We start from the raw sequence: 27,004 nt of genomic DNA on the forward strand, positions 1-27,004 counted from the left end.
ATTTCAGGACCTAATCCGATACCAAAGACCCAACCTCTTAATACTATGATATTGGAGATTAAGTTTCAACATACAAATTTTGGAGGGATGCAAACATTCAGACCATAGAACTCTTGTATTCATAATAATGAGAACCAATCATTGCTTTTATATTCTACTGTTTGAGGGGAATGAATGGAATTTGAATTGAATTTGTACCTCTCAGTTTGATATCTAAGTATGTCTAAATTTTGACTGATTGTTATAGATTTTTAAGAACAAAGCAATGTCCTCTGGGTTCAAAAAATGGATGTATTTTAAACCTAGTTATACTTCAGGCACAAAAACACTCAAGCAGGAGAGTTATTTGATTTAAAAAAATAACTATTTTGGAAGTATTCTGAACAATGCCAGAGTTAAATGACATCTTATATTTTTCTTAGTGAGAGACATAAATATTTAAATAATAAATCTGATCAATATTTCTATTAGAACAAAATATATAAACTGAAGACAAATATTTTCTGAATATAATCTCTGGTGATTATCATCTCTTTTCACATAGCACTAATTCTTTAGAGAATTGTCAAAACCATGGATTCAAACAAACGATGGTTTAATAAAAATTAATATTTAAAAACATTTTAAAACAAGGTAACACTTTTCCTAAAAATATAGACTACTACTCATATCTGCAAAATGGTCAATTTAAAAAGTTCTCTAGCTTTGCCCTTTTTTTCTTTAGGTCCATGTTTACATTTATAATTGGACACAAGAATAAAAGTACTTCCAGCTACTTATCAAATTGGTGGACATATTTATCAAATTGGTGGACATATTTACATAGACTTTTAGTTCAAATTGGCATCCACAATATTGTGAAAAACAGAGCAACACAAGGAGAAATTAGTTTTTTTCTATAGAACCCAAAACTCTGTTCTAGTCATAACCTACTCCATAAAAACGAAAATTTAGGCCAAGGACGGTGGCTCACGCCTGTAATCCTAGCACTTTGGGAGGCTGAGGTGGACAGATCACGAGGTCAGGAGTTCTAGACCAGCCTGGCCAAAATGGTAAAACCCTGTCTCTACTAAAAATACAAAAATTATCCAGGCACCTGCAGTCCCAGCTACTTGGGAGGCTGAGACAGAAGAATCGCTTGAACTGCAACCCCAGGAGGCAGAGGTTTCAGTGAGCCAAGATCGTGCCACTGCACTCCAGTCTGGGCAACAGAGCAAGACTCCATCTCAAAAAAAAAAAAAAAAAAAAAGAAAAGAAAAGAAAAAGAAATTTAAATAAAGTTATAAATGATAATCAGAATAGGGTTTAATTTTCTAACAATTTTATGTCTGTCCACATAATTAGGGACAGTGAGAATAAGCAACTACAATGCCAAACCATAGTAACATAAATTTAATTCTGACTTATAAACTATAAACATATATGAAGCTCCACCTAACATGTACACACATATATTTCATGTATACATATATGAACTTGACAAAGAATAAGCTAACGTAAAGAGCTGCAAAAACATAAAATGGTTACATTAAAGTGGTAACCGTTTACGGTATTACTGAATTGGGTTGGAATCTTTTTTTCAGCTAGCTTATTGTTTGCCATTATTTTCCTCAACAGTGATTTTCTTTTCTCTTTCTTTTTTTTTTTTTGAGACAGAGTCTCGCTGTCTCCCAGGCTGGTGCGATCTCAGCTCACTGCAAGCTCTGCCTCCCGGGTTCATGCCATTCTCCTGCCTCAGCCTCACAAGTAAGTGGGACTACAGGTACCCGCCAGCACGCCCGGAAAATTTTATGTATTTTTAGTACAGATGGGGTTTCACCGTGTTAGCCAGGATGGTCTCAATCTCCTGACCTTGTGATCCACCCGCCTTGGCCTCCCACAGTGCTGGGATTACAAGCGTGAGCCACTGTGCCCAGCACTCAACAGTGATTTTCAAACTTGTTCAGGTGACCAAATACTTGGAAGCCATAATACCCTTTACATAGCACCGTGAATTACTGATGTGTTTAATTCCAGCATAACATTATACAAGCAAGGAACAATTTTACCAGCAGAAAATATAACTTTATTATGGTTCCACAACTAAACATCTAAAAAATACTACTACTATACATAAAATATTTATGAAACCACACTTCATAGCAGGATAATAAATAACAAAATTTGAACCAAGCCAACCATCTAGAAAGACATGATTCAAAGACAAACTGGCGTTTATGACAACTGCTCGTTTAATTTCCTCCTCTTCCCTATAATTTGCTTTTGTCTGATCTTAATACTCACATCTGATTTCTTAAGTCCCTGACCCTGACTTGAAACCTGTTATCTTAACTCGCTTCAGATTACCTGAGCCTGGGCTCCTCCCCGTAGATATGGTCTGAATGGACACCAGTATCTCTGCAACTGCTGACCTGCCCATTCCTAGGCATAGGGCAAATGGATCTCAAGGAACTCCAGAAATCCAGCTGAGGTTGGGATGCAAGAAGGCAGAGTTAGCATAGGAAAGAAAAACGGCATCCCTTGTGCCTGAATCTGGCACACAATAAGTGCTCAATAAATGTATTAATTGGAAAAAGCATCTCCAACAAAGGTGAGCTTGGGAATGAGGAGAGCAGCTCAGTTAAGAACAGGATCTGAAGCAAAGGTAGGAGTTAAACGGGCAAGAAGGCTGTAACTGGACAAATGGACAACTGAAGCTACAGCCAGCAGAGATGCCTCAGCCTTGCAGGGCATTATAAGTTTAGACATTTATTCTATATCCTATCTTATTTCACAAAGAATCTAAAAAGCAAAGTAAAAGTAGAGCATCTTATTATCCTTTTCTGAACCAAGTCTGAGAGGAAGTTGTCTAAGAAACTTTTGAACACCAAATTGCATGTTTTCTTTTTGTGGCTGCAATTTGGTAGGTAGCTGAAAAGAGGGGTACTTTTGCCCTGTATGCCTGGGTTTATTTAACAAATATATTTCTAAATATAGAGAATGCTTTTAAATATAGAAAATCATCCACACATATATCCACAAAAGTTAGTGAACAACATATGAGCAGCTGTTTTTCAGTAATTGGTTTGCTTCTTGTTCACTGGTTTGCTTCTCTGCTATCACTTTGAGGTAGGCAAATAATAATTGTAATTAATGTTTAAAAATTAGGAAATAGGCCAGGCGTGGTGACTCATGCTCGTAATTCCAGCATGTTGTGAGGCAGAGGTGGGCGGATCGCTTGAACCCAGGAGTTCAAGACCCACTAGGCATGGTGGTGTGTGCCTGGGTGACAGAGTGAGACCTTGTCTCAAGGAAAAAAAAAAAAAAAGATTTAAACTTTTAATTTTTCTTAGAATTGGAAAAAGACTGTCATAAAATTTTGAGGTAGAGTATGGCAAAGTAGCTCACAGTTTGAGAAAAATACGTTTGAATTTGGAAATTCCCACTGAAATTTCGTTTTTTAAATGGGACTTGAGAATTAACTTTTTGATGTATTGTTGCCCATTTTCAAGACATTTCAGCATTGGTCCAGCTGGGAACTATTCCATGCCCTCTGCTATGGTCTGAACAGTTGTGCCTCTCAAAAATTCATGTTGAAACCCAATTACCAATAATATTGCCAGTGATATTAGGAGGTGGAACCTTTGAGAAATGATTAGATCATGATAGTAGAGCTCTCATGAATGGGATTAGTGTCATTACAAAAGAGGCCCCAGAAAATTGTCTTGTCCCTTTCACCATGTGAAGACACAGCTAGAAGTCACCATCTATGAACCAGTGAATGAACACTGAATCTGCCAGCATCTTGACCTTGGGATTCCTGGCTCCAGAAGTGAGAAATAAATTTGTTGTTTATATGCTACCTAGTCTAGTGTATCTTGTTATAGCAGCCCAAATGGACTAAGACACCCTCTGCCTTTTGGGTTAACTTATTAATAACAATGTATTAAACACAACTATGTGTTACTCAATACAGTTTTCTTATTTGATCTTAACAGACCTATATATTATTCATAATGCTTAACATTAATAAGCATTGCTCTTTTATTCTACAAAGTAGAAAAACAGAGGTGCTGAAAGGTTCAATAACTTCCCACGGTTGTGTGCCTACTAAGTGGCTGAACCAGGAATCCAGCCTGAAATCGTCAAGACTCTCTGTTGATCTCTCTTGGCACGGTGCTTAGCTATTAACCAGGGAGATCAACCCTCTGCACTACAAATAGGCCTTTATGCTCTTCCTTCCCTCCCTCCCTTCCTTCCACTATTTCTACTTGAGATTACTCTCAGGTATCCAAAAATAAATTATTTCATTGCCACCTGTTATTAACAGTAACAGAGACCAAAGTTTATGCTAATCAGTCAATCTTAAAAGAATGGAAAATACATGCCTTAAAAGTCCTGCTACCGAATTACAGGATGATTGTGTGTATATTAAGCAGGCATTACTGTTCGGGCAGTAAATATAGCAATATATTATTCAGATTCACAAAGGAATAAAGTATTTCAAATTTGCTGTGACACTTGAAGTCTCTGCACCCTTATCATTAAGCATCTGAACTTTTAATTAAAAAATAAACAAATACTGTATATTTTTTCCATAAAGTTGTCATTACCAATGGCATTGTCAACCATACCCTATTAGTGTTGCTTTTAGCACTACTTCAACTTTCCTAACTACACCAACAGCTGTCAATTTTTAAGATGATTTATCCCTTGTTCTTTATGATTGTCTTGTTCATGTGGCTGAAATTCCTAAAAGTACAAGAACCAAACTATATTAAAAATTGAAAAACACAATGAAGTTTTCTAATTGCATTACCCTTTTTTCTGAGATAGAGTCTTGCTCTGTCGCCCAGGCTGGAGTGCAGTGGCGTTATCTCAGCTCACTGCAAACTCCACCTTCTGGGTTCAAGCAATTCTGCCTCAGCCTCCTGAGCAGCTGGGACTACAGGTGTGCACCACCACGCCTGCCTAATTTTTGTATTTTTAGTAGAGATGAGGTTTCACCATGTTGGCCAGGCTGGTCTTGAACTCCTGACCTCGTGTTCCACCCACCTCGGCCTCCCAAAGTGCTGGGATTACAGGCGTGAGCCACCATGCCTGGCCTGCATTATCCCTTTATACAATATCATCCTGATGCTTTCTAATGCAAATTTTTCAGGTAATTGAAGTGTATCTTTACTTTGGATAGAAAACATCTTTTGACAATTCCTGTCTTATTTGACAGAGTAACAAATTCTTTGATTCAGTCACTGTTATTAACAAATTATTTTACAAAGTTGTAACATAACTATGCCTTTAGGACATTGCTGTACAAGGTTCTCTATCCAAACACCTTATAGCCCCTGCTTACTACCTAAAACCTAGAGTCTTTGGAGTCTTCTGTCAGTGGGCCAGAGTACTTTTCTTGTGGCCTAACATCCTACCCCCGCCACCCTGGCCACCAAACCCTCGCTTTGCTACGTCTGTATCTGCTGTTGAGTTTGGAAGTGTGTTAGCTGAAGTTGTTACAATAATGTATTCATCACGTTACTAAAGGTCTTCATGAGATTTTTAGGGCTCTCCCAGGAGGAAAAGACAGTTTCTGCTTGTCGTCTTTGTGGCATCTATGTGGCCTATATTGCTTCTCAGTGATTCTGTGAGCTTAAATAATATTTTAATTATGTTCTTCGTTTTCAGGTCTTCCTACAATTTCCTAACATTGATTGCTTAAAATATTTAAGTAAAAAGTGTCTCTAAATCAAATTTTAATTTCCATAAATGTCTAGAGCAATGGCTACAAATTAACATGCAATTTGAATTGGTGTTCTTTGGCGGTATGTTCAGATAAATGGTGACCAGATCTCAATACGAGGAATTATGAAGGGTTGCCAATGTGTTCTCCAGTGAGAAGCATTTAACTCTCCAGTGTTCATGATAAGAAGGGTTGATAGTTCAAATAATTTATTGCTGTTTTATAGTATACATAATTAAATGAAACATGTTAAACTCAAGGGAATTTTTAATAGGTTACTTGCAATTGTTATTGCAGGCAACAACTTGTACATGATTTTATTTCCAAATCCACAAAAAACAAATTTTATACAAATCAGCACTGTAAAAATGTCAATTACAGCCCCAGAGGCTTTGCTGGCAGAATAATTGTCTAAATTCTAGAATATGGGAAACAGGTTTTTTTCTGGATTCTTCTTTTTTTTTTTCATTTTTTTTTTTTTTACAAAAAAAATTTACAAGTGAAATGTTACTACAAAACTTTTTATAAGGAATTTTTGCAAAACATTTACATTTTACCATCAACTATTTCTGTTTTAAAATCATTATGTAGATTTAATACCCTATGCTGCACATCAATTTATGTGGGATGACAACTTAGTGACATGCATAAAAAAACACCACAAGGCATTAAAATGGAGACTTAAATACAAATATTGTTGCAATAAAACAGTTATAAAATTGAAAAATAGGACCTAAACATCATGCTTATCTAAGTTTGACAAATTAACTTTTTCTCCTAGATTACACATTTTTATTACTGCTCTCATGAGAGTGTGATAAATAATGACTTAACATCAAGTTCTAATGTAATCAGCAACACATACACAAACCTAACCAAAGAAAGTATACTGTAAGAAAAAACTATTCTAACACTGGAGTTTTACCATGATAAATACATAGCTTTGCACTGATAATTACAATAAAGAAAAGTTTTATAACGGTGGTAAAGGGAATGAACAGTGAAATGCCATTAAACAAGACTCTACTGCACATCTGTGCCCTATTACTTATAACAGCTATATCCCACTGAGTCAAATAAAGGACATTGAAATTTACGATTCTTCTAAAGACAGAAAAGTAGACTCAGAATGGTATGCAGAACAGACTGTCAAAATATTTCTAATTTCAGTGGTGAAATGTGCACCTGCTAACACAAATTAACATATTTTATATGCTATAAAGCTATCCAGATTCATTTGATAAATTTATAATAGGCCTCATTGTTGATTAAAAAATAACTTCCATTTCTAATGGACATACATAGGTTTGCATTAGAACTGGTTCATGGAATAATGATGCAGAGTGTTCATACTTGGTATTAACAACAACAAAAAGTGTCACTCTGAGGAAACATGATTAAAACATTAAGAAAGTTTCTTTGCGTAAAAAAATTTATAGCACTGATTGTGTAGCATAATGATAGATAAAATATATATTTGATGTTTCAGCTCCTATATAATAAAATTAAAATTAACACTACCAAATGCTCCTCTGTACCAAACAAAACAACAAACCAATTCTGATGTTTTAAAGCCAGATACATCAGTTGTTAAGAGTACATTAAATAAAATATACAAAACAATTTACAAAATCCAACTAAAATTTAAAGACTCTGTTACAAGTCTACAAAAGCTTTAAGAAACTTGAAATTTATAACCACAGTGTAAAAATTTTTTTTCCTTTAATCTCAAAGCTTTTTTATACAAACTGAAAGCACAAAAGACCTTCAGTTTTATATAACGCTACAAAGGGCTGGCCTAAAGTGTACATAGTGTAAACAGTGATCATTACAGTATTTCTCCTTCATCAAAAATACAAGAAACATCACAATTTTGGAAGATAATTCGCATGAGTAGTACTTTTCCTGAAATTATAGAGAATGCACAAGAAAACACGTACCTATATTCAAACAGTCCCCAAAGTAATGATGTTAATAAATTGAGCAGGTAGGTAAAACCTTTAGTTTTCAAATGGTCAATTTCACTGATTATGATTCTGTGTAAATACTTTTTTAAAACATAAAATATCCTTATTAATATTTAAGTTACTGGTATAATCCAGATTTTTTCATATGAAACTTTTGGCCATCTTTCCTAACACCACCATTTCCTAGCCGGGCACGGTGGCTCATGCCTGTAATGCCAGCACTTTGGGAGGCCGAGGTGGACGGATCACCTGAGGTCAGGAGTTTGAAACCAGCCTGGCCAACATGGCGAAACCCTATCTCTACTAAAAATACAAACATTAGCCAGTGGTGGTGGTGGGCGCCTGTAATCCCAGCTACTCAGGAGGTTAAGACAGGAGAATCGCTTGAACCCGGGAGGCAGTGTTTGCAGTGAGCTGAGATCGTGCCACTGCACTCCAGCCTGGGCAAGAGTGCGAGACTCCATCTCAAGAAAAAAAGACCCTTTCCTGTAAGACCCTTGCATAAACCATATATTTTTTTCTTTAGTCACTTACTTCACTGAAAATTATTCTGCCTTTTCAAAAATAAAAGTTTTGCTTCATAATATATCTATTATATATTAGGCTAATTTTTAGGGAAAATTCAGTTATTGATGTAACATAAAAACATTACTGTGTTATAATTTCTAATTACCTTCTAACACAGCACTAGAAATAAAATGGGACTGGCCAATTTTTAGTAGAGGAAAACAAGAATTACAATGTAGTTAAAAGATAATTTTCTGCTGGCCTTGGAAAAAAGTATAATTCTTTCTTTGGCTACCAAGTCAAAGCATAAAGAATTCTGCACATTGTCAACATAACTCATATTTACAAAATACGAAACTACAGAACAATTTACACTCTATGCAAATATTTCCAATATAAACATATTAAATGAAATTTTGTGGTTCAACCTACGGTTAGGAATATAATCAATCCTAACTTCAGAACATTGCATGTTAAGATGCCTCATTTTATTTTTCTGAAGCTATGATGAGTTTTGTTTTAACATTTTTTCCCCAGCATTTTCCTAAGGTGTCAACCTTAAATTTAACCTAAGATTTAACTCTAAGTTCCTCTTGTGTCTCCAAATGGAGAAAGTAATTGGACTTCACTGATTGTCTGCATACACACTACTATAATGTAGTGGTAATAAAGATCTGAGATGTATCTCAGATTACTGTTTTGGAACTTACCTAATTCAGCTGTTGAAGAATTTCTAACATTTAGAAAAGACGGCCAAAACTATTTTCGGTTGATTTTCCAAAAATCAAGCTAAGGAAATACGGTATTATCCCTATCATCAGTTAACTATCTGTTTTCTGTGCTATAGAGAAAAAGAAAACACGTAAATTGTTACTGACTGAATTTATAACAAAGTATTTTCAAAGAAAATAAGTTCAATTAAGGTCCAGCCTGCAAACTACTAAGGTCTTTTTAAACATGTTAACAAATGATATTAAGAGATGGGAAGATTCTGTCTAAAGGTTATGTGATATATTTCCAAACAACTACAACTTATAGTATGGAGGAAATACTTTTCTGTTTCCAGTACATCAGTTTACTTTTTGTATTTTTTAAAATTCAACTCTTCATGTGTTGACCCCAAACCCTGGAATACTTAAAGAAGCCAAGAATGAAAACATAATTTCCTACTCTGTAATCCACTTGACCAGCCCATTTCCAGATTTCAAAGGTGTGTAAACAAGTGCAGCACTAGAGGTCTCTGTTATAAATAACTTTTCAGAATTCTTCCATGTTGGTTGAAACATTGGGAGTTGCTGGATTCGAATCTTGAGAAATGGCTGCAACTGTGACAATTCTTGGGGAGCCAAGCACCTCTGTAACAGATGAGTCCAGTTCTCCCGAGGTAACAATGGCAAGAGCTGTCCCACCACCTTTTTTATTCTGGTGCGTTTTGACATGTTTGGAGAGATGATCACTCCGCATAAACCTTTTAGAACATTCCGGGCATTCAAATCTCTTTTCACCTACATAGAAAAACAGTAAATGAAGTTATACACATTTTACTTAAGTGAAATTATAATTTTTAACAATCTTCCTTCTGGTCATATTATATATGAGTTTTTGTACAGTTTCACTAATTGCAAAATATTTTATTTAAAAATGTTATGAAACAAGCAATGCAAAGAGAAAGACCACGTGATTGCAACAAAAAGACCTGAAGTTTAAGTCCTGCTTCTGCTATGAACTGGAAATAAAAGCTGGAGCAAGTAAATAGCCACCGGACCCTCAGTTTCCCATCTACAAAGCAAGAGGGTTTTTAGCAGGCAATTTAAAATATCTCTATCAGATGTAACAAATATATATAATGTTCAAGGCTCATGTCCACTGTTCTTCCAAACTGCTAACCTGGGTTTTAGTTTTAATCATGGTGGCATGAAATATCTTAGAACTATTTCAAATAAACTAAGTTAATAATTTAATAATGTACTGAGTTCTTTACAAGGCAAAAATGGGAGGCAGGCACATGCTACATTTAGAATTTAATAGAGTTTTTAGGTTTCATAAGATAACACTTAGTTTCTGTTGTCCAAAGAAATTCTTAAATATGCTTTCTTCAAAATATAACATAGTTCTACTGGACCAACTTCTTTGTTTTGGAATAAAAGCTAGTTTAATGTTAACTAAAAAGAAAAAAGCCATTTTGTTTTTGTGTATAATAAATGAGGCATATCAAAATTCGGTTAACTGGTTTATCCTGATGTGCTCAATGAATAACTGTTAGCTGTAGATCTTCCCTCTAAAATTGTTACTTAAGGGACTGAAATGTTGTTTTCCCAGTCCGATAAAACTTGGATAATAAGTGATAGGGTTTGGCTCTGTGTCCCCACCCAAATCTCTCTTGAATTATACTTCCATAATTCCCACATGTTGTGGGAGGAACCCAGTGGGAGATAACTGAATCATGGGGGTGGGTTCCCCATACCGTTCTCGCAGCAGTGAATAAGTCTCACAGGATCTGACAGTTTTATCAGGGATTTCTGCTTTTGTGTCTTTTTTGTTTCTTTGCCTGCCACCATCCACATGAGATGTGATTTGCTCCTCTTTGCCTTCTGCCATAATTGTGAGGCCTCCCCAGCCATGTGGAATTGTGTCTTTATCAGCAGCGTGAAAACAGACTAATACAATAAGAAAATTCAATTTGGATAATTTCTTTTCTTGGCCCTGCTTTTGACTCACCAATAAAAAATCTATAGGCTCAAGTTGGTCCACATCAGATACTCTCTCTTTTTCTTTATATTCTCTTTTTCTTTACGTGTGTGCTTTTACTTTTTCATACCCTTTGAAAAAACCATTAGTCTTCCTTATTATTGTTATAAACAAATATTAAAATTTACAGGACCACTGCACTCAATACAATATTGTATTAAACATCCATGTGAAGTAACACAAAGAAGTTGCACCTCCATGTCATACCACACACCAAAATACAAGCTATAAAGATTTAAAACCAAGTATTGAAAAAAAAAAAAAAAGGGAAAACATTTCTATAACCTAGAGCTTGGCGATACTTTAAAAAGTACAACAGGTTATTTAGAAACTATAAAGGAGAGAACAGACAAATTTGACTACACAAAAATACAATACTTTGTATGACTTAAGATCTCATAAAGTTAAAGGAGAGAAAAAAAAAGATCAACAGAAGCATAAAAACAATGTGATAAAATTTAACACATTTTGATAAGCGCTCTTGGCAAACCAGGAATAAAAATTTATTCTTTTACCTGCTAAAAGTCATTGGCACCCTATACCCCTACATATAATTAATGGAGAAACTTCTGAACTATTACTTTATACATCAGGAACAAGATAAGAGTGCTATTATATATATCATTACTATTTTCAACATAATATGAAACATTCTTACCAAGCCTACATATAAGACAGTAAAATGAAATAAGGTACAATCATTGGAAGGAAAAAAAATTGAAATATATTATTATTTACAGTTATTATTATTTACATTAAAAATCTGAGAAAATAAACAATTAGAATAAATTTGTCAAGTGGCAAGATTCATGATCAATCGATAATAAGCAACACCATCCATTAATTACATAAATCAACATGTAATGCAAATGTTGAGACTACAGTGAGCCACTGCACTCTAGCCTGGATGACAGAGCCAGGCCTTGTCTCAAAAAAAAAAAAAAAAAGTGTGTAGACAAGGCCCTGACCCCAGGTCAGACACAAACTCTATGCGAAGCCACACTTGGCAAGCCTGGTCTTGGTATCTTACTCCAGGGTCTAGCTAGGTTCCAACAGGAGGAACCTGGAATTTCTCTGTACAAAGGTGGAGGTAGTGGCCTACTTTAAAAAAAAATGTATTTAGGCTGGGCACGGTGGCTCATACCTGTAATCCCAGCACTTTGGGAGGCTGAAGTGGGTGGATCGCCTGAGGTCAGGAGCTTGAGACCAGCCTGGCCAACACAGTGAAATCCTGTCTCTACTAAAAATACAAAAAAAAAGTAGCTGGGTGTGGTGGTGCACACCTGTAATCCCGGCTACTTGGGAGGCTGAGGCAGGAGAATCACTTGAACCTGGGGGGTGGAGGTGGCAGTAAGCACTGCATGCTAGGAGATAAATTACCTGCTATAACTGCCCCAGGTGTGCCTGCCTACCAGACACCCCATCTTGCAAGACCACCATTAAAAGTCTCGCTTCCATTGTTCGTGTCTCCAAGTCCATTCTTTGGGTTTGGACAGGTGAATGTGTATGTCTCACAAACCTGGGGGCCTGTCTGGGATCTCTGTACGTGCATGGAGTGGGACTCCAGCTGAGAGGGGAGAGGCGTCCCACCCGATTTAGGCGGCCCGCTCTGTCCGGGCGTCCTGGCTCCCCACAGAAGCCACAGACAAACCTGAGACTGTTATTCAGGAGGCAGCAGAGGTGACACAGGGAGAAAAGCAGGCACTGCAGTAACCAGGCAACCTTGTGTAGGAGCCAAGGGAGGAAAATTGGACTATAAGTACTGTCTTGGTGGTTGGGCATTTTCAGAGGTTGAGTGAGTGTGACTGAGATGTACCCTAGATTTGAAGCAAGAGCAGAGTCTCAATCCATGGTTCTGTTCTCCCATGAGGAAAATGGACAAAGAATGGACAAAGAATGGTGGGAGAATAGATGAAGTGATTCTCGGGGTGTGCAAGAAACCTCCAGTAGGGGGTGCTGAGAACACAGGGAAAAGCTCAGACACAGACTGACTGAAAATGGGAAACCGAAATTCTAGGCCTAGGGGACAAGGGAAAGAGGGAGCCAAAGAGACTCCCTCTGACATTTACCAGGATAGTCCTATGGCCTAAGTTTGGCTCAGATTAAAAATTGGGTGTGCCAAGCTTTAATTCTCTATGTGAATAATAAAACCCCAATCTCACAAGAAGAGATGGGTTATGCTCTCTGCTGGACCACGGAATTAGCCCCCATATTCCCGCTTAAAGAAGAAAAAGAGCCTAGTAAAAACCCCTCACCCGGTGAAAAGCCCTGGGACCTCCTGTCATGCATGCCCCTCCATACATCTCAAAAAATAGGGGACAGGAAAGTCAAGGGGAAGCAAGAGGGTTAGAAGAGGAAAGACCTGGATACCATGGAGGTTAAACCAACTGTTCCTCTAAATCCTTATCCAAATTTAAGAAAAGAACTAGAATACTGTAAGAGGGATATTGAGAACTTCCCTATTCCTTCCACACAGCAGGCACCTAGCATGTTCCCTCTTAGGGAAGTTCCCATGGGACAGGGAGAGACTGGCTTTGTAAATGCTCCTTTTATACTGAAATTAGGAATTTCAAGAAAAAAATGAAACCACTCCCAGAAGATCCCCTCAGTTTAGCAGACCATCTGGACCAATTCCTAGGATCCAGTTTTTATACCTGGGCTGAAATGATGTCCATCAAGAATATCCTGTCCATAGGAAAAGAAAGGGGAATGATTAGGAGAGTGGACATGACCATCTGGGAGAGGCAACACCCTCCCAGGCAAGGAGTCTCACCAGCCGAACAAAAATTTCCAAATGTTAATCCTGAATGGGACAATGATCCCAGGGACTGCGCCCAAATATAGGACCTTCGGGAACTGATAATCAAAGGGATCAAGGAATCCACTCGTAGGACACATTCAAGATTCAACAAGCAAAAGAGGAAACTCCCTCTGCATTCCTACATAGGCTCAGAGATGAGATGAGAAAATGCTCCAGATTAGATCTAGAGGACACAGTAGGGCAACGTCTTTTGAAGATTAACTTTGTAATTAAGAGCTGGCCTGACATTACCAAAAAATTATAAAAGATTGATGGATGGAAAGAGAAACCAACTGAGGATTTACTGAGGCAAACTCAGAAGGTCTTGTAAGGAGAAAGGAAGAGAAGCAGAAACAAAAAGCAAAAATCATGGTTTCCACTGTGGAAGAGGTATTCAGAAAAGGGTTACATCAAGATCCCCCACTTAGGAAACAAGGGAATTATAGACTTCGACACGAAGAAAGAAGGGAAATGCAGGGAAAAGGTCCTAAGACTATGAGTGGATGTTGCAAGTGTGGAAAGACAGCACATTTTAAGAGAGGATATCCTAAATGGAAAAAAGAAAAGGTGATACCCTTCAAGACGGTTGATGAAGACTGGGGGGGGGAGGCAGGGCAGGAGCTCCTTCTGAGTAGGTCCCACCAGGAACCCTCAATAAAGGTGGGACCTGAGGGAAGAAGTGACATTTTGATTGATACTGGGGCAGCTCACTCCTCCCTAATTCACCAAGGGGTACTCTGTAAGGAAAAATTGACAGTATCAGGGATAAAAGGGGAGGGATTTCAGGTTCTAATATTTAAGAAAATGTTAATTACATCAGGACCAAAACAAACTGAGGGGTCACTCATATGTTCCTGAAGTAGGAACTAACCTCCTGCGTCAAGACCTGATTGTGAGATTGGGTTTAGGATTAGGAATAGAGGAAGGACAAATAAAAGTAATGATGAGCCTCCTAACAGAAGAGGAAGAAAGAAAAATTAATCCCCTTGTGAGGGTTAGGGAAGGCAACAGAGGGTTAAAAATCACACCCTTACAGATTAAACTAAAACAACCAGAAGTAGTTTGCAGAGAACAATATCCCATTTCTACTGAAGGGAGAAAAGGTCTCCAACTGGTAATAGAGGGATTGATTAATGATGGACAATTAGAACCCTGCATGTTACAATACTCCAATTCTCCCAAAGAGCCTGACGGGTTGTATAGATTGGTGCAAGACCTAAGGGCTATAAATCAAATTGTCCAGACCTACCACCCTGTGGTGCCTAACCCCTACACCCTCTTTAGTAAGATACCCTATGAACGTTAAGTGGTTCAATGTGGTGGATCCAAAAGATGCATTCTGGGCATGTCCCCTAGACTCTAGGAGTAGGGAAACTCTTTGCCTTTGCATGGGAAGATTCTATAACTAGGAGAAAACAACAGTACCCCTGGACTGTGCTGCCACAAGATTTCACGGAAGCCCCAAACGTATTTGGTCAAATCTTAGAAAAAGTCCTGGAATAATTTCAACCTTCCAGGGGAACACAGTTGTTACAATACGTAAATAATCTTTTAATTTCTGGGGAGAGGAAGGCCGAGGTATCAGAAGACACCACAAGCTTAATTTCCTAAGAGAAAGGGATTGCAAGTCTCTAAGAATAAACTGCAGTTTGTAGAAAAAGAATTAAATATTTAGGACACCTGATTAGTGAAGGGACGTGAAGAATAAACCCAGAGAGAATATTGGGAATAGTGGGTCTGCTTTTGCCTAAGACAAAGAGAGAACTCCAAAAATTTTTAGATTTAACTGGCTACTATAGGTTATGAATTGATTCATATGCTCAAAAGACAAAGATTCTATATATCAAGTTACTAGAAGAACCTGATCCCCTGCATTGTCCTCAAAGGAAATTCAGGTGGTGAAAGAGCTAAAGCAGGCCCTCATTCAGCCTCGGTCCTGGCCCTCCCATCTTTAGAGAAACCATTCCATCTGTTGGTAACAGTGGATCATCCTTGGGGTTCTCACTGAAACCTGGAGAGGGAAGAGAGAATCTGTTGCTTTTGTCTCCAAGCTTCTTGATCCTGTCTCTCGGGGGCAGGCCAAATGTGTGCAAGCAGTGCTGCCACAGCCCTGCTGCTAGGAGAGTGGAAAGTTAACATTTGGTGGGGCCCTAATAGTAAGCGCCCTATACCAGGTCAGGAATATATTAAACCAAGAGCCGGGAGATAGTTTGAACAGATTCTCAGATTCTAAAATATGAAGCTATATTAGTAAGAAAAAAATTATTTGCTTGTAACCATAAATATTTGCCTAACTGCAGCCAATTTCCTATGGAAAGGAGAGGAGAACAAAGACATCAGACCAGAACTGCTTAGATATCATAGAATAATAAACTAAAGTAGGACCAAACCTTAGGAAAGCTCCACTACATGATGGGATAAGGCTGTTTGTGGATGAGTTGTGACAAGTGATAGATGGCAATGCTGTCACTGATGGTAATAAACACTCCTTATGTGAGAAAGGTAGATTACCTAATGGCTGGTCAGCCCAAATCTGTAAATCATATGGTCTTAACCAGGCCATAAAGTTCCTTAAAGCCCAAGAAGGCACTATATATACTGATTCTAAATATGCTTATGGGGTAGTATACACTTTTGATAAAATCTGGACAGAGCGAGGTCTAATAAATAGCAGGGGAAAATAACTGGTTCATGGGGGAACTGGTCAAACAGGTTTTAGAAAGCCTCCTGCTTCCAGCAGAGGTAGCCATAGTTCATGTAAATGGTCATCAGAAAGGGAACACTATAGAAGCTACAGGAAACAAGCTTGCAGATGAAGCTGCTAAGCAAGCTTCTCTGGACAAAGAAATTAGACTACATAGCCTGCTCCCAGACATCCCTCAGCTAGTATTAAGGCCCCAGTTTATCAGAGAGAAAGAGGAAGAATTAGACTGGACAGGGGTCACTCAGACTGAAGATGGCAAAAGGGTACTTCCTGAAATAAGTAAACCCCTAAGAAGAAAACTAATATCTATATTACACAAACGGAGTCGGTGGGGACCCCAGGCTTTGTGTGATACAATACTTAGAAATTATGGGTGTGTAGGGATTTATACTCTTGCTAAACAAGCATGTGGAAATTGTGTAACTTGTCAAAAGATAGACAAAAAGGTGATTAGAAAAGAGGAAGACCTCCCGGAGTAAGACCACTTCAAAGCATTCAAGTAGATTTCACAGAAATGCCCAAAGTAGGAAGACTAAAGTATTTACTAGTGATAGCAGATTACCTTTCAGGCTGGGTAGAAGCCTTTCCCCTTCCAACAGCCACTGCTGGGAATGTGGTCAAAATAATATTAAAACAGATTGTACCTAGCTTTGAACTGGTGGAAAATATTAATTCAGACAATGGGAGTCACTTTACCTCAATGGTGTTAAGGTGAATTACGGAAGGTTTACAAATTACATGGGATTATCACACCCCTTGGCATCTCCCTTCCTCTGGAAAGGTAGAAAGAATGAATCAAACTCTCACAAAGCATATCATCAAACTCAGCTTAAAAACTAAAATACCTTGCACCAAATGTCCCCCAATAGCACTCCTTAGGATTAGAAAAGCCCCAATAAAAGACTTGGAATTGTCCCTCTATGAGTCATTATATGGGCTCCCATATTTGGGCAGAGCTACAGATCTTCTGGCTATGGAAACCAAGGATCAATTCTTAAAGACTATATACTGGCCCTATACTCCACCCTGTCATCCCTTAGGTTAAAAGGACTTCTGACTCAAACTTCACCTCTTGAGTTCATGGTTCACCACTTTCAGCCTGGTGATTTGGTGCAGATTAAGACTTGGAAAGAAGACAAGCTCCACCCAAGCTGGGAAGGTCCCTATCAAGTGCTCCTGACCACTGAGACAATCATGTAAACAGCTGCATGAGGTGGACTCGCTATACTCAAGTCAAGGGACTGGTAAAGGAGACCCTGGAAAGGTGGGGAAAATACCAGTGGAAAGTGCATGGGTCACCTGAGGAACCCTTAACTCTGAGAAAAATCTGAAAAGAAAACATGGACTGGCCCCAGTTCTGGAAGAGTCTTGGTTATATGGGTTAGGGGCAGACATCACAGGGAAAGACCCCCTAGGGTGATTTATTCTTAAACTCATCAAAAACTCAACCCTCCATGTGCCTGGTACTACTCCAAGCCCAGGCCTTAGTAAACACTTTAGTCTACCAAATAATGATCCTAAAAGGCTAAAAATAATTGAGGTAAAGGATGTAAAGCAAACCTCAAAAACTGAGGGTATGGGGATGTGAATGCCTGGGTTGAGTGGGTCAAATTTCTGGTACAAGCCCTGAACAAGAGTAATTACTATGCATGTGCTGCGGGAGGACCTCAGGCACAGGTGGTTCCATTTCCCCTAGGATGGAATAATGATACTGACGGAATGCGTTCCATGTTGGCTGTATACCAAGACAATGATGCATGGGGAAATGAGACTTGTAAGAGTCTGTCATTGCTCTTTCCCGCATTGCAGAGAGGGGTCAGAACCCCTCATTCTCTACAGGGAATATCAACTACTCCTCTTGCCTCTCTAGGCAGGGGGCAGAGTTCAATAAGCCCATGGGAGAACTCTCAACTTGTACCCACATCCTAAGCATCACAGGTGAGTCAGGCAATGGCAATTACTCAGCTCTCCATACACCACAGCTGATGTCTGGTGGTATTATGGGAAAAAAGGAGGATAAGTTGTTACCATCCAATTGGACTGGGACTTGTGCTTAGGCCAGTTGGCCATTCCCTTCATCCCGGTATTTCGTAAGATACCTGAAAATACACACGGCCACCAAAATCAGAGAGATTTGACATATCTTTTGATCCCAATATATATGTTAACTCTATAGGAATTCCCGGGTGGTGTCTAATGAATTTAAGGCCCAAAACCAAATAGCAGCTCCGTTTAAGTCAGCACTCTTCTGGTGGTCAACTATTAAGAATGAGGACTGGATTAACTACATACATCTATTATAATCAACAGAGATTCATCAAGTATACTCGGGACATCCTAAAAGGGGTGGCTAGCCAGTTAAATGCCACCAGCCAAATGGCCTGGGAAAACAGGCTTGGCTAGACATGATACTAGCAGAAAAAGGGGGCATATGTGTTATGCTGGGTGGGAAATGTTGTACTTTCATTGCCAACAAAACTGCCCCAGATGGGACCATCAGAAAAGCTTTACAAGGACAAACAACTCTGGCCAATGAACTGGCAGAAAATGCTGGAATTGACGACCCATTTATGGGCTGGCTAGAAGATTCGTTTGGAAAATGGAAAGACATGGTAGCTTCAATCCTTACATCTCTCATAATTGTGGCAGGAGTCTTAATAGCAGTGGGATTTTGTATTATCCCTTGTGTGGGGGAACTAGCACAGAGATTAAAACAGCTATTAATAAACACATGCCCATGACATAACCAGCAAAACAACCCGCTACTATTAAAAACGAAATTAAACTCACTCTCCTATGAAGGAGAAAGTAAACGACATCTAGAGCAATTTGAGGACAAAAAGGATTTAGACGAAAATGAGACCGAAGGAAGTAAACAGAAAAGAGGAGGGAATTTGTGAGAAAATGTTTTAAATGATCTATTTTCAAGGCATGATAAATCTAAATACTGGCAACTAGCCTGCGGATATAACAAACCACACGGCTCATGCACCTAGAAGGTCACAATGAGCAAGCAGAATGTAGAGAACGGGTCAGCCCATAAAAGGGAAGAAAGTTTCATTATTGGGAAATCAAAACTTAAGTGGGGAAGGGAAGGTTATACCCTTATTAGGGGGATAATGAAACTTAGACAATGTCCGGGAAGATTGTAACCCCATAATACTTGACCAATAAATTAACTGCTGTAACTGCCCTGGGTGTGCCTGCCTACCATACACCCGATCTTGCAAGACCACCATTAAGTCTCGCTTTTGCTGTTCTTTGTGTCTCCAAGTGAATTCTTCGGATTCAGACAGGTGAATATGTTTCTCACATTAAGGAACATGGTAAAAGGGACTTTGCAGATTTAGCTAAGGTTATGGAGCTTAATATAAGGATATTATTCTGAATTATCCAGTAGCGCATAATCACATCAACTCTTAAAAGCAAAGAGCTTTCTTTAGCTGGAATCAGGGAGATCAGAAGTGTGAGGGGAAACATGCCCTGCTGTTGCTGGAGGGGGCCACACGGACAGTATGAGAAGGAGTGTGGGCAGCCTCCAAGTGTAAATACTGGCTCCCGACTGCCAGCTGGCAAGGAAACAAGGACCTACATTCTACAACAGAAAGGAACTGAATTTAGCTGACAATTCAAATGACTTTGGAAGCAAGTTTCTCCCCAGGGCCTTCAGTAAGGAATGCAGTCCCACTGATGCCTTGATTTTGGCTCTGTGAGAAACTAAGCAGAGCACCCAGCTGAGCCCCCTTGAACTCCTGACCTAGAGAAACTATGAGGTAATAAATGTGTGTTATTTTAAGCGGCTAAATTTGTGGTAATTTGTTGTGGCAGCAATAGAAAACTAATCTAGTTACGTATGATATAACCTTATAAAAAATGTAAAGCCCAACAAATTATAGCTGACCTAATATATGGCTCAAGGTATGTAAAACATCTTGATTACAAGTATCCAAAGTATGTCAAGAACAAATTTCAAATTTCATTTCTTCATGAAAATCTCAATGTAATTTTTAATAAAGAAATTTTTAATAAACTTGGGTATAGGAAAAAAATGCTTCTTTTGTCTAGAATATCTAAGAGAATATCATGCTTTATCACATTAAGAAAATGTAGCCTTTTAAAAGGATTTAAATATAATGTTCATATTTAGAAACTACATTACACTACTTACTATTATAATATTAACAGTAATTTCCCTTGGAAAAAATTTGCTGAGATTTCAAATGGAATGATAGATTGGAATGGATGAGTGGAATAAATCAGATCTTTTAAGCTTTCTGTATCTGAAGCACCTATCAAGAGTCAGCTATCTAGCTGTCAGAGTTCTGCCTAAAATCTGTTTTTCAAGTTGCTACTCTCGAAACTAAGCTACTATAATGTATGAAACATACTTTTTAAATTACTAATGCTATTTGTAAGTTTGTCATTTGATAATATATCTCCATATTTATAAATTAAAATTAATTTCAAGAGCAAATTAAGGTAATGTATTAGTTTCCTGGGGCTTCTATAAGAAAATACCACAAACTGGGTGGCTTAAAACAACATAGATTTATTTTCTCACAGTTCTGGAGGCCAGAAGTACAAAATTAAGATCTCAGTACAGCCTTGCTCTCTCCAAGGACTCCAGAGAAGAGTCCTTTCTTGCTTCACCCTAGCTTCTGCTGACTGCTGGCAGTCCTTGGCATTCCTTGGTTTGTAGCTGCACTGCTTCAATCCCTGCCTTTGTCTTTGCCTGGGCTTTTCCCCTGTGTCTTCTCCTCTTATAAGGACATCAGCTACTGAGTTTAGGGCCCACCCTAATCCAGTATGGCTTCGTTTTAACTTCATTTCATCTGCAAAGACCCTATTTCCAAAGAAGGTCACATTCACAGATACTAGGATTAGGATTTAAACAATATTTTAGAAGAAAATTCAACCCACTAAAGGGACATTTTTTAATGTGTGGCATTTAGAGACCCTAAGACCAATCCTTTCTCTTCCTCCGCAAATTCCTATGTAATTTGAAGACAAGGATGAAGTCCTTTATGAAAACCCACTTCCACATAATGAATAGTAAATATATTTTTTATTCCTTATGACTTTCTTAACAGTCTCTTTTCTCTAGTTTACTTTAAGAATCTGGTTTATTATACATATAACATGTAAAATATGTGTTAATTGACTGTGATCGGTAAGGCTTCTAGTTAATAGCAGGCTATTAGTAATTAAGTTTTAGGGGAGTCAAAAGTTACACACAAATTTTCAAATGCATGGGGGTTGACATGCCTCACCTCTGTGTTGTTCGAGGGTTAACTATAATCATTTTTGAATCTAAGGACTCAAGTTATTCAAACTGAGAGCCATGTAGTTCCTGAAATCCACCAACACCCCTACCTGAGTCCCAGTCTATCAGTCCCTCCTACACTCTCTTTCTTACCTATGCAGCATGGAATATCTAAAGTCTTTTCATGAGTACCCTAAATTCTCCAGTATCATTTACCTGGGGGGGAAAGTAGATAGTTGCCCTTGGTATACACTAGGATTGGTCCCAGGACCTCGTGGATCCCAAAATCATTTGATGCTCAAGTTTCTTATATAAAATGGTGGATACAGCATTTGCATATAACCTACACACATCCTCCCATATACTTTAAATCATCTCTAGATTAATTTTATGACTAATACAATATAAATAGTTGTTATATTATTTAATTTATATTATTTTTCATTGTTTTTATTTTTTTCAAAAATTTTCAATCTCTAGTTGGCTGAATCTGAGGATGTGGAATCCACATATAAGTAGGGCTGGTTGTAATAAAGGAGGAAAGATGATAATTTGAGAAGTCGTGCTTTAATTTCCTTGAAGTAGAAAACTGAGAGTAAGGCAGGTTGAAAGGGAGTGACAAGGGATATAAGAAGACTTGAGGTTTAGATAATAAGTTAATGAGAAAACCGACAAGGAAGATTGATAGGCAGTTCTGAGAAACTGGTTGAGATTTGAGACCATGAATTTATAGGGACACCAATTTGCATAATGAGTGATTTTTCATTTTTTCCTGTAGCAATTATCAACTCAAATATAGAAGCTCTTTGGTTATTTCATTATAAACGCTTTATTTAGGCTATTTAATCCACTTTAATAGTTTTAACTATCATCTATAAATAGATGACTACACCAAGATCCAGATTCTGAAACTCAGCTGTGAATTAGACATTTCCTGGATACGCTACAGACAGCATCATTCAACATGTCACAAAGAGAACTCATCAACACAACACAAGGGTCATTCTAATCCTTATGATGCTTCAGAAAGAAAGCAGGGCCAGAAGCAAAAACAAGAGATGATATCACTGAACATGGTGAAGAACCTCCAAAACTTTGCTCTTCCATAAAAGCAACAAAAACCTGGGGAAAAAAAAAATGTCAAAAGCAACCATTTCAGATTCTGGCAATTAATCAAGGCTTGCAGCAATCCACGGAAGTGTTTATTCAAGAAAAATGGCTGAATTTCTGTAAGAACAGCAAGATTTGTGGTATTTTAACTTACTAGTCTCATTTTCCACTCCCGGGCGCTGTGGCAGCCTTGAAAAGTAACAGCCAGAATTCTTGGCAACGTCTGGCAGCCACCAGAGGGAGTGGAACACAGTTGAGGCTCTTTCAAAGCCTAATTCCCAATTAATCATTCCCTGAAGACTCCACTTATAAAACTGTCATATTTAATCTGAGTCTGTGAGGTAGCCCTATGTGAAATGCCTTCTCCCAGAAGTAAGGCAGGGCATGTGTTTGTCTAAAACAATTAGAAGCAAGTATTTTAACTTCATGGATGCCCAAAACAGGGGATGTTATTTGGGACAAACAACAGACTAACCAAAAGGCTTTAAAGGAAAAGCTAGCTGAGAGCCAAGACATTCAGAAGAGCTTTAAAAACCTCTGACATATACATGGGAATCCAGAAGGTCACACATACGTTTAGGGCTGTGAGCCTGCTCAGAATAGCCTGAGAAGGCCCTAACTAATCTGTGCCTAATCCTGAGGCTCTAGGTAAGCAGAAAGTGAAGGCTAAGGCAGAGATGTCAAATGACTGGCTGAGTGTTGAAGGCAAGCTGCAACATGCACAAAGAACCTTTCAGCACAGGCTGAAAGACTCATTGGTTCCAAGGTGTTTAAAGAAAGAGTATTTGAAAAATAGGTAAAAACTTCCCCAATTTGATTAAAAAAAAATTGCATATCCAAGAAGCTCAATGAACTCAAGTAGGTTAAATGCAGAAAGTCACATGGAGTCACATTATAATCAAACTGCTGAAAGACAAAGACAAAGAGAAAATCTAGAAAGCAGCAAGAGTAACTACATTTAGAGCCTTGGAAGACAATTAGCCTCTTGAGCCTTCAGTTTACTTATTTATGAAATGATGGGGTTGCACAAAATAATTTTCAGGAGTCCCTCTGGCTCTAAATCCTATTATCCTTGGCAGAGTTAACAGAAGTGTTTGCCTGATACTGAGGCATGCACATGAGGCTTAACAGAAAACTGTTTCGAATTCTTAAAATAAAAAAATAGTAAATCTCTCTCCCTTTTTACATTGCAGTCTCTCAAAATGAGTTTGTTTCCACTTTTTAACATTTATGTTTTAATTTATATACAGTAAAATTCATTTTTTTGGTATAGAATTCTATGAGTTTTGACAAATGCATTCAGTCACATAATCGCCACCAAAATAAAAACACAGAAGAGTTGCTATCACTTCCAAAAATTCCTTTGTAGTGTCTCTTTGTAGTTGAACTCTCCCTCCTCCTTGCTATGCCCTAGAAAACACAAATCTGTTCTCTGTCCTTATAGTTTTGATTTTTTCAGAATATCATATAAGTGATATCATATATTATGCAGTCTTTTGATTCTGAGATCTTTCACTTAGCATAATGCATCTGAGTTTCATCCATGTGGCTGTTTATTAATAATTCATTCCTTTATGTTGGGAAGCACTCCAATATATGGGTATTTTTATCCATTCACCAGTTGAAGGACATTTGGGTTACTTCCAATTTTGAGTAATAAATAAATAAATCTGCTACACACACACATGCACACTCATAGCTTTTTTGTGTGAACACAGTTCTTAGTTCTCTTGGGTAAATACTCAGGATTAGATTTGCTAGATCATATGGTAATTGTATGTTTATAAGAAAATGCCAAACTGGTTTCCAAAGGCAGTGTGTCATTTTGCATTACCACCAGCAATATTTGAGAATTCCAATTGCTCTGCATCCTCACCAGTACTTGCAGTTACTATGTTCTCATGGTTCTTGCTTTGATTTTAGCCATTCTAATAGGTGTACAGTAATATTTCATTGTGGTTTTATTTTCCATTTCCTTGATAATATATGTCAGATATCTTTTCATGTGCTTTTCTGTCACATATATATGTTCTTTGGTGAAGTGTCAAATTCTTTGCTCATTAAACAAAACAAAACAAAACAAAACAAAAACGTTAAGTTTGTTCACACTGAGTTTAAAACTTAAGGTGTTCAGCATAAAAGTACTTTGTCGGATATGTGATTTTCAAATACTTTCTCCCAGTCTGTATCTTGTGTTTTCATTCTCTTAACAGGATCCACCAAAGAGCAAAAGTTTTAAGTTTTCATCAAGTCCCATTTACTGATTTTTCTTTTATGGATTATGCTTTTGGGGTTGTGTTAAAGCACTCGTAGCCTATCTCAAGGTTGCAAAGATTTTGTCCTATATTTTATTCAAAAAGCTTTGTTGTTTTAGGGTTTGGATTTAAGTCTCTGAATCATTTGTAGTTAGTTTTTGTAAAAGACTTGAGAAACATAGGTCAAAGGTTTTGCATATGGCTAACTCTTTCATACCATTTACTGAAAAGACTAGTTTTTCTCTACTGAATTGTTTTTGCATTCTGTGTGTGGAGGGGAATTTCTGGACTCTATATTCTGTCTTATTTATCTATGTGTCCTTCAAAACCACACAGCGTTGATTAGTGTAGCTTTACAGGAATACCTAAAATTATGCAGTGTAAATCAGCCAATTATGCTATTTTTGAAATTGTTTTGGCTATTCCAATTGCTCTGCCTTCATATAATTTTAGAATCAGTTTGTTATCTACAAAAATGCTGCTGGAATTACGAGAAGGATTATACTGAATCTGTAGATATGTTTGGAGAGAAATTACATGGAAACAATATTGGGCCATCCAATCCTTGAACGCAATGGGTATCTCTGCATTAACGTAGTTCTTCATTACATTCTTTCATCAATGTTTTAGTTTTAGCTTACATATCTTGCATATATTTTGTTAGATTTATGGCAAAATGTTTTCACTGTTTTCATCATATTACAAATGGCACTGTTTTTATATACTACTTATATCCAGTTGTTCACTGCTAGTATGTAGAAATACAATTCACTGTTGTACATTTATCTTGTATCTGGCAACCTTGCCAAACTCACTCACTAGTTCAAAAAGCTTTTTGGTAGGCACCACAGATTTGTTATACAGACGACCTGGTGTTTGCAGATAAAGATAGTTTTATTTCTTGCATTAGAATCTGTATGTCTTTCATGACATTTTCCTGCTTTCCTGCACTGGGTAGAAATTCCAGTACGACAGTGAATAAGAATGATAAAATCAGATGTCTTTACCTTGTTCCTGATTCTACAGGGAAGCAATAGGTCCTTCATCATTAAGTATAACATTAACTGTAGATTTTAGCAAATGCCCTTTACCTGGTTAATGATGTTTCCTTCAACTCTTAGTTTGCTGAGAATTTTTACAGAAAAATATGCAGAATTTTGCCAAATATTGTGTGTTTGCTGTCATGTGGTTTTTTTTCTTCTTTTGTCATTATTAGTGAATTACATTGACTTTTTCAAATATTCAAACAGCTTTTCATTCTTGGAATAAACCATACTACATAACAATGCATTATCCTTTTTATATATTGCTGGATTTGCTAATATTTTGTTAAGAATTTTGACAACTATACTTATGATATTGGTCTAAGTTTTCTTTTCTTTGGTATCATGATAATGTGAGCCTCATAGAATAAGCTGAGAAGTGTTCCTTATTTCTGAAAGAGATTGTAGAATTTGGTATTATTTATTCCTTAAATGGTAGAATTTGTCAATGAAACCATATGGGCCCAGAGTTTTCTTTCTCAAAAGTTTAAAATTACAAACCTGATTTCTTTAACAGATATAGGAGCATTCATGGTATCTATTTCTTCTTGAGCCAGTGTTGGTAGCTTGTATCTTTCAAGGAGTTATTCCATTTTATCTAAGTTCTCAAATTTAGGTTGTAGAGTTATGCATAGCATTCTTTTTATTTCTACTCTTTATTATTTCTCAACTTCTTGTTTTGAATTTAATTGGCTCTTCATTTTCTAGTTTCCTAAGGTGGAAGTTTAGATTATTGACAGAAGACCTTTACTTTTTACCCATAAAAGCATTTAATGCTATGAATTTCCTCTAAGCACTGCTTTACCTGCATCCCACAAATTTTATGGTGTATTTTCATTTAATTGGAAATATTTTCTAATTTCCCTTGAAACATTTTCTTGGCCCATGTGTTGT

The 27,004-nt window shown here is 37.5% G+C and overlaps 1 protein-coding gene across 2 annotated transcripts in view; it reads right to left on the minus strand.

The window, feature by feature from the left end:
• Nucleotides 1–5,965: 5,965 nt before the first annotated feature.
• SP4 (Sp4 transcription factor) overlaps nucleotides 5,966–27,004 on the minus strand; it is an 83,394-nt gene continuing 62,355 nt past the window's right edge. For both annotated transcript variants that reach the window (XM_015447643.4, XM_005550011.5), the window contains exon 6: nucleotides 5,966–9,692. In XM_015447643.4, the coding sequence (XP_015303129.2) occupies nucleotides 9,445–9,692 (248 nt within the window). In that variant the 3' untranslated portion in view covers nucleotides 5,966–9,444. The remainder of the gene's footprint in view (nucleotides 9,693–27,004) is intronic.

This window comes from Macaca fascicularis, chromosome 3 (genome assembly GCF_037993035.2).
Source record: "Macaca fascicularis isolate 582-1 chromosome 3, T2T-MFA8v1.1".
Lineage (NCBI taxonomy): Eukaryota > Metazoa > Chordata > Mammalia > Primates > Cercopithecidae > Macaca > Macaca fascicularis.